The sequence below is a fragment of the Rattus rattus genome, chromosome 1, assembly GCF_011064425.1.
Source record: "Rattus rattus isolate New Zealand chromosome 1, Rrattus_CSIRO_v1, whole genome shotgun sequence".
Taxonomy (NCBI): Eukaryota; Metazoa; Chordata; class Mammalia; order Rodentia; family Muridae; genus Rattus; species Rattus rattus.
Genome location: NC_046154.1, coordinates 19,364,752 through 19,372,920, shown reverse-complemented (window position 1 = coordinate 19,372,920; position 8,169 = coordinate 19,364,752). Strand labels below are relative to the sequence as shown.

General features: G+C 48.8%; 1 protein-coding gene and 1 non-coding gene across 3 annotated transcripts; one reads left to right on the top strand and one right to left on the bottom strand.

Annotated features, from left to right (window-relative positions):
* Nucleotides 1–368: 368 nt before the first annotated feature.
* On the bottom strand, nucleotides 369–525 carry LOC116890590. The gene has a single exon (XR_004386749.1). It is a non-coding gene; the product is annotated as a U1 spliceosomal RNA (small nuclear RNA).
* Nucleotides 526–5,216: 4,691 nt separating this feature from the next.
* On the top strand, nucleotides 5,217–7,878 carry Pla2g2a (phospholipase A2 group IIA). 2 transcript variants are annotated; one of them, XM_032888059.1, is made up of 5 exons: nucleotides 5,217–5,319; nucleotides 6,106–6,158; nucleotides 6,373–6,517; nucleotides 6,766–6,875; nucleotides 7,452–7,878. In XM_032888059.1, the coding sequence occupies exons 2-5, from the start codon at nucleotides 6,116–6,118 to the stop codon at nucleotides 7,592–7,594; spliced, it is 441 nt and encodes a 146-aa protein (XP_032743950.1). In that variant the 5' UTR covers nucleotides 5,217–5,319; nucleotides 6,106–6,115; the 3' UTR covers nucleotides 7,595–7,878. The 2 variants fall into 2 exon arrangements, with proteins under 2 accessions (XP_032743950.1, XP_032743955.1); XM_032888064.1 differs by lacking the exon at nucleotides 5,217–5,319 and adding an exon at nucleotides 5,780–5,929.
* Nucleotides 7,879–8,169: the final 291 nt, after the last annotated feature.

The window sequence follows — 8,169 nt, the reverse complement described above, 5'->3', positions numbered from 1 at the left end:
CCGTGTACTTATACATAATAATAAATAAAATCTTTAAAAAAAAAAAAAAAAGAAAGAAAAGAAATGAAGAAATCCTGTCTGGGGACATCAGGGTCCTTAGAATTGATGCAATCTTAAAACCTGGACCCACAGAGCCACCAGGATGAACAGAGGGAAGGCAGCTTCTGCCTATTTTGTAGTAAGCATTCCAGAGGCTGAGAGGCTAGACCGTAGGGGATGAGAGCTCTGAAGGGGGACAAGATCACCCTGAATCTTGTCGTAGGCCTCACACCAGCTGCTCAGGGGAGTGCCCTGGGTCGAGAGTCACACGGGCTGGGGGACAGCTTTGGAGGCTGCCTGTCTTCACTGTGCTGTCCTTTTTGTTTTTTAAGGGGAGAGCACGATGTCCCCCTCTACCACCGAGTATAGCCCAGTTCCCCACATTTGGGGGAAATACAGGGATCAGCCAATCCAGAGTACAATCATGGATAAGCCTCGGCACCGGAAAACCACCTTCATGACCATGGTATCTCCCCTGCCCAGTATAACATCAGAGCTCCCCAAAATCAGTCGTCTAGTGAGATAGAGAGATCAACAACCGGGAGGATGAGGGACGGAGACCTTTCATCCTGACATCTGGTTGGTCTGTCTTTCCTGCTGGTACTGCCAGGAACCTCCACACACCCCTGATAACACCAAAACTGCCCACATGGATGATGGGCGTTTTCCTAAAGAGAGCTCAACGGAAAACATTAAAGGCAAATTAAGCCATGCCTACTTAGGGCCAAAATGACTCCTAGCCTTGTTTTTTTTTTTTTTTTTTTTTTCTATCACTTCTTATTCCTTGACAACACCTCCTATAAATTCATCTTTCATGAACGTACAACTCTGTTGATGAAAGGAAATTCTTTAGCCTATCAACTTGCCATGAATTACACAGTTCTCAAGGAGTAACTGTCCCTTGGGAAGCCCATAGTCTTCCTGGGGGATATCTCAATCTTCCCCATGACACCTCTCTGTTAAGCTCTGTTAAGCTCTAGCTTAAGGTCTACCCTTTAAAAGGGCTTTAGTGAGCTCTGTTCCGTGTTGGTTTATCTGAGTCGTTTTTCTAAGGCAAAGCCAACAATCCAGTCTTATCTGAGTGCAAGACTCTAAGTGGAGAAGGGAACTCCCCTTGGGTACACTTCCTGGAGTGATGACTCTACTCCCTCCCTGATACCCTTAAGTAACAGAAATTGATTGGTTCAAGGCTCTGAGGCAGAGACAAGAGCCCCACTCTGGTGGGAGTAAGGGGCATTAGGTCCTCATGAGAGTTGACAGTCTGTCCAGGACTCTCCTGCCTTCTGTACTTCTGACTTTGTAGCTGTCATCCTGGACACCAGGAGTAGTAGAAACGTCACCCTGTGAGCACCTCTCTGAACCCTCACTTCCCTTTTGTGTAAAGGCCACAAGATATATAGGGCCAGGGTCCTAATGACCTCATCTCAACTATTAGCATCTGCAATGACCCTATTTCCAAATAAGATCATATTCTAAGGCCCCAAGACTTGAATAGGAAACGAAGTCCTGAAAGGGGAAGACCATTCAACCAATAACATACTAGGAAAGATTCTGCTTTCCACCCCCAGCCCTCCACCTTGGTTTTTCTGCTTCAGGGTTTCTCTGGGTAGCCTTGGCTGTTCTAGAATTTGCTCTGTAGACCAGGCTGGCCTCAAATGCACAGAGATCCACCTGCCTCTGCCTCCTGAGTGCTGGGACTTAAAGGAGTATGCCACCACTGCCCAGCTGAAAACTCTAAATTCTAATATAACGAACGAAGTTTGAATTTTTCAGGACATCTTGAATGACTCACAGTGTAAACTTATCGATAGCTTAATATAAAAATATGCCACTTCTTACTCATACTGGGTTCCCTGAGGGGAGCAGAATATTCCAGAATGGCTGGCTTTCATCCCACGGCTCAGTGTCCCAGGAGACAGCGTCCACCTTCATGATCCTCCAAGAGGACCTTAGAGAGGGCATGGGTTGTACCTGCTTGGCGTTGGTCCTTGCCTGGATGTGACCATTGAACTGACCCTTTAAATCGATGGCTCATCTGCCACAGGTTGGACAAGTGAGGAACCAACGGGATGTCTGGGAACCCCACAGCCTCTACTTCGGGAATGTCTGAAGGACTCATGTTGGATGGTTTACTTAAGGCTGTGGAAGCCAAATTCTTAGCCTGGGTTGAAGGGCGGGGCAGGGGGAAATGTTTACTTTAGGAACTGAAGCTGAGTCACTGTATCCCTGAAGACTGGAGAGCCAGCATGTCATGGAGCCAGGAAGCATTAGCAGGCCCATCACCAAACAAGCAAGGACTAGGGACAGTAGCAGCAAATCTACAATCGCACCCTTCCCATGGACACCTCTCCATTGAGCTCCGTGAGGAGCCATTTAGGAAAGACTAAGGCTAACAGGTGACCTGCTCGGAAGTGGCCCGCCATTTTGCATGTCTTTTGATGGGTGAGCTCTGAGAGGCAAGGTTCCAAGAGACTTCTTCCCAGGATGGTTTCTTGATGCTGATATGCCTTTCCCACCACTGTTGCCTAATGATTCCTGGGCATCGACCCACCCTATTGAGCAGGTTTATTGCAGATTAACCTGAAGGGGAACTTTCATGAATTAATGCTGTCTAGATGAATTCATGGTTTTAAAAGAAAATCCCTGACTTGATTCAAATAATTTTTTTCCTTTTTTTCGGACCTGGGGACCGAACCCAGGGCCTTGAGCTTGCTAGGCAAGCGCTCTACCACTGAGCTAAATCCCCAACCCCTGATTCAAATAATTTTAGGAAGACATTTAAGGGGATGGCTTTAGTTGTTTTGTCAGAAAGAAGTAATAAAGTTAGAATCAAGAACAGAATGTGCCCACTCCTCATAATAGTAAGTAAAGGCTGCATAATGAGGAATACAATGAACCTTCACAATTACACTAAAAAGGGAAACAGGCTTGGGACAGATTTGTGATCAAGGGAAAATGTCCATTCTAGGTCAGATCAAAGGATGAAGCCACAGGTGTGCACCATGGTAAAGTAAAGTCATATAAACACTGCTCCTTTGAACTTACAATGAGCTTACAGAATGAAACACTGCTTTGAACTTGTTACTGATATCCTTCTGTTACTCTCCTATGTAACATTTTATCTATGAGGTAATTCTTTCGGGTCTTATTGCTGTGAACAGACACCATGACCAACGTGAGTTCTATGAAGGACAACATCTAATTAGGGCCGGCTTACAGGTTCAGAGGTTCAGTCCATTATCATCAAGGTGGGAGCATGGCAGCATCCAGGCAGGCATGGTGCAGGAGGAGCTGAGTTCTACATCTTCACCAAAGGAAGCCAGGAACAGACTGAGCATCCCCAGGCAGCTAGGAGGAGGGTCTCCAAGCCCACCCCCACAGTGACACACTTCCTCCAACAAGGCCATACCTTCTAATAGTGCCACTCCCTGGGTCAAGCATATGCAAAGCATTGCAGACAGCTGTAAAGGACCAAGAGCAATTGTTAAAAGTTGTGTGGCTGTGGTCTGTGTGAGTGACTTCTTCCCTTTCCTTTCTTTTTCTTCTGGCCAGTGAGGGGCTCCTGGCTGACTCACCAGAGAAAAGAGCTCTAGCAATAAATCCTTATACTCAAGTCTCAGCTGCTAAACAGCATGTGTTAATTCTCCAGAAATTAGCACTCGGTTAACCACAAATAATAAGAAGTTCCAAGTAAGAGACCAGCGTTTATTTAAGCTTAAGGAGTTAAGGTTTTTATGCTTATTTAAGCCCAGAACAGTAAGGAAGAGTTAAGTTTCCAGTGCTTAATAAAGCACAGAGAGTCAAAAAGTAACGATGCAGTGTTTAATAAAAAAAAAAAAAACAGAGAGTTATAAAATAAAGATATAGCGCGTACTAAATAAAGCACAGAGGGTTACAGAGGGAAGAAGCCGGAGGTTTTCAGCCACAGAATAAGCAAGAGACTATTAACTTTCCAGAAGTCATCAGCTTCTAGCCCCAAATACAGTTAGAGAAGGTTATATGGCCAGGAATCAGTCAGTCTTTAGCCTTGACCAACTGTGTTCCACCTCAGCTCCATCCCCTAAAGGCTGGGCCAGGCCCTTGTCTGGGCTCTAGAACAGTTTTAGAGAATAGCTGCTGGATTTTTCCAGGTTTAAAAGTTCCTATGGGACTGGTAAGGTGGCTCAGGAGTAAAGGGCTTGCCGTGCAGTCCCAAGGACTTGATATCAGTCCCCAGAACCCACGTGAAAAAGAAGCAGGTGAGGAGCACACATTTGCAACCCCAATGGGGTGGGGTGGGGGTCAAGAGAGCCAGATCCCTAGGACTTGCTAGGCAGTAAGCTTAGGTTACTTTGTGAGCTCTGCGTTTCAAAAAACAAACAAACAAAACAAAACAAACAGAGCAGACAGCTCCTGAAGAACAGTATCTAAGGTTGTCCTCTGAACTCCACATGCATGCATACACCTGCACACACACCTGCATTCGCTCGCACGCGCGCGCGCGCACACACACACACACACACACAAACAACCACAGACAAACACACACAGAAGAAATCATGGAAGGAGAGAGAAGGAGGAGGAGGAGGAGGAGAGTGAAGAGGAGGAAGGAGAAAGCATGAAGGTGCTGGCCCTTTGGTTGACAGAGACTCCACGTCATCCAATCCTTCCCATGCTGGAGTGGACAGCAAGGGTTCCAAGAACTCAACCTTATCACCTCCCGAGAAGTCTGTGTGGCCTTGAAACTTCACAGAAGCTTCTGTGATGGAATGAATGACTGACACGTGAATTAAGCAAAGCGTACAGAGCCAGCGTTCCCTTTCCTATCCCCCAAACTCACAGTTTACCAGAAGAAAGAAACATCCCAGACTCTCAAACACTCATTCCCTCCCCTGTATACAGTCCTTGCATGCTCCTGGAAGTGGCTGCCAGGAGGCTACAGGCGGTCACACCCAGATGGGCTTATGGAAAGTTCTCCAGTCAGGAGCTGCACCCTGTTTCTCATCAACCGAATGAACTTTCGAAATCAGCTAAAGTTTATGATGGCCACAACCCATGGTATGAGGGCTTTTCCGGCCCTCATGGCTGTTCTGCCAGCTGTTGGGGGGAAAAGGGGAAATTACCCAGGGCGTTGGGTATGCCCGTCTGTGAATCCACTATTTGGCCACACCCACCTCCCCATCCCTGTGGCTCACCGATCCCCAGCCCTGCAGAGGGAAGAGCTATTTAAGAGCATTGGGAGTTCAGGAAAAACAAGGCAGCCCCTTGAACGAGAAGCCATACCACCATCCCATCCAAGAGGTACATGCCCAGAAACTCCTGCCCTTTGGATGCATTTGAGTGATTGTGCATGTGAGCATGTGTGTACGTATGGACGTGCCTGTGGATGTGAATCCCCATCAGGTAAACATGTACAAGACAGCATTCCTGGGCAAGTACGTTATATGGGATTATGAGGGTGCTGGGGGAGAATTTGAGAGTGTGTGTGTTTACGTGTCATCCGTCGTGGGTTAAAAAGGAGGCATCATGTGTATACATATGTAATCGTCACAGGCTTAGAAGGGCAGCATGTGTGCATGTCATTTGCATAGTGTTAGAATAGAAAGGCATCATGTATATATACATGTAGCAGGCAGAGTCAGAAAGGCTTGCAAAGAGAATGTGCAGTTTTAGTTGGGGAGGAGACTGTTGGGATCGGACCCCGTGGATGGAATCCCCAAGCCTTGAATCTAACTTGAGGATGCAGGTGGAGTATACAGTGAAGGCAGACATTGCCTTCAACCCCTCCACCCCAATTCTGCAGAATGAGTCCAGTCTCCCAGGAGGACTAGAGGAAGTGCAGGGGTGGTTCCATCACCACCACATCATTCCTGTGTGAGGGACAGTTCCACGAGCCAGGAAGGGACAAGAGGTGACATGCGAAATGCACGGTCGGAAGCCACTCTGTGTGTACTCTGTGACTTAGCCCCATGCAAGGGCACATCTGTGCTCTGGGATTACTAAGTCAGACAGCTGAGCAGGGGCTGGGGTAAAGGCTAAGCTGTCCTGGAAGGAAATGGCCAGGCTGTGTGTACCTGTCCTTCACAGAGCTGACAGCATGAAGGTCCTCCTGTTGCTAGCGGTTGTGATCATGGCCTTTGGTAAGAGTGGACCCTGAACTCAGCACAATGAGAGAGGTAACCTGAGGAGGGAGGCACCCTATCCCCTGGCTTTCCTTCCTGTGGGCCTGGCCCTCTCTTAGTGTGAGGAGGAAGAAGCCATTCGTGGGGAGAGAAAGTAGCAGAGAGATGCCATGTGGAGTTGGGGCACAGGGTTCACCACCCTTGACCGGGTTATTTCTCCATTTCCTTTCAGGCTCAATTCAGGTCCAGGGGAGCCTTCTGGAGTTTGGGCAAATGATTCTGTTTAAGACAGGAAAGAGAGCTGATGTTAGCTATGGCTTCTACGGTTGCCATTGTGGTGTGGGTGGCAGAGGATCCCCCAAGGATGCCACAGATTGGTAAGACCACCCCAGTCCTCCTATCCTCTGTCACTCCAGCTGGACGGGACTAAGAGGGAGCTGGTACTCACTACCTCAGTGTCCCACCGAATCCCAGCCAGCCGATGTTAGCAGATTGGGAGCTCTGCCCTGGACCACTCCAAAGTTCTTGAGTCTCTGGTCAGAACCAAAGGTCAAAGGAAGTGCTGGGGTACCAGGACTCCAGGACCGTGAGAAGGCAGCCTCAGTAAGGTCTGTCCCCCAACCAGGTGCTGTGTGACTCATGACTGTTGTTACAACCGTCTGGAGAAACGTGGATGTGGCACAAAGTTTCTGACCTACAAGTTCTCCTACCGAGGGGGCCAAATCTCCTGCTCTAGTAAGGAAGACCCTGAGATCCCTGCCCGCTTTCTTCACGGGGCTGTTGAGCACACACATGCATGCTGGGAACTTGACTGGTGCAGGCTTACTTACACAAGCAGGCCTGTTAGCAAGAAGGCAGGGCCAAAGATGTAGCTCAGCTGGCTGGGTGCTAGCCTAGCCTACGTGAGGGCCTGGGTTCCACCCTCAGCAGTGTATGAAATGCACAAAATTCGGCATGACCTGAATCCCAGTGCTCATGTGCAGGCAGGAGGATCAGAAGTTCAAGGCCATCTTCAGCTACTTAGAGAACTCAAAGGCAGCCTAAGCTATAGAGACCCTGTCCCCTCGCCCCCCCCGCCCCCTCCCCCCCCCCCCTACCCCCTCCCCCCCCCCCAAAAAAAAACCCTAGAAGAGGGTGGCTAGGGATCGAGGCAAACCTCTGGCAGTGCCATGTGTGGCCACTGTGTGTCCCCATCAGATGGTCAGATGGGGTTCTGCCTTCCCAGGAAGCCTCTCTCGGAAGAGACGGTTCCCCACGAGCAGCCATGAGACAGTAGCCATCAGCTCTGTGTCCGTTTCCCCCTAATTGCAGCAAACCAGGACTCCTGCCGGAAAGAGTTGTGCCAGTGCGATAAAGCTGCCGCTGAATGTTTTGCCCGGAACAAGAGAAGCTACAGTATAAAGTACCAGTTCTACCCCAACAAGTTTTGCAAAGGGAGGACGCCCAGTTGCTGAAAGAGCCATCTTCTGAAACATCCAGACATCCTCTAACACCTCTCCTAGCCCAACCAAGTTCCCCGGTGAGCAAGAAAACACCCCTCTCCAACCCTACAAGCAGGCGGGTCCTTCTGTCTTCACCCAGGAGACGCTGAAACCTGATGAGTCACACTGATCTTTCCCCAACACCCCACAGCCTTGGATCCGCCCACTTTCACTTTTCCCTTGGCATCCAACTTCCTGCTGCGTAGTACCTAAGAGAGTCCTGAGAGGCTCTCGCAAGTAAAGCAATTCATCAACAACCACGTGTGTGTTCTCATAACTCGAAACGAGACAGATATAAAATATGCATGCTCAAAGTATAGGCCTTGAGGCTGGGGAGGTGGCTCAGTCCATAAAGTGCTTGCCAAAAAAAACACGAGGGCCTATGTTCAACCCCCAGAACCCAGGGACATCAAGGGCATTCTTGTTTGCAATCCTAGAGTTGGGGAAAGAAAGAAAGTGGATCCCTGGGGCTCAATGGCCAGCCAGGCTAGCAGAATCAGCAAATTCCCAGGTCAGTGAGAGACCCTGCCTCCATAAACAGGGAACAT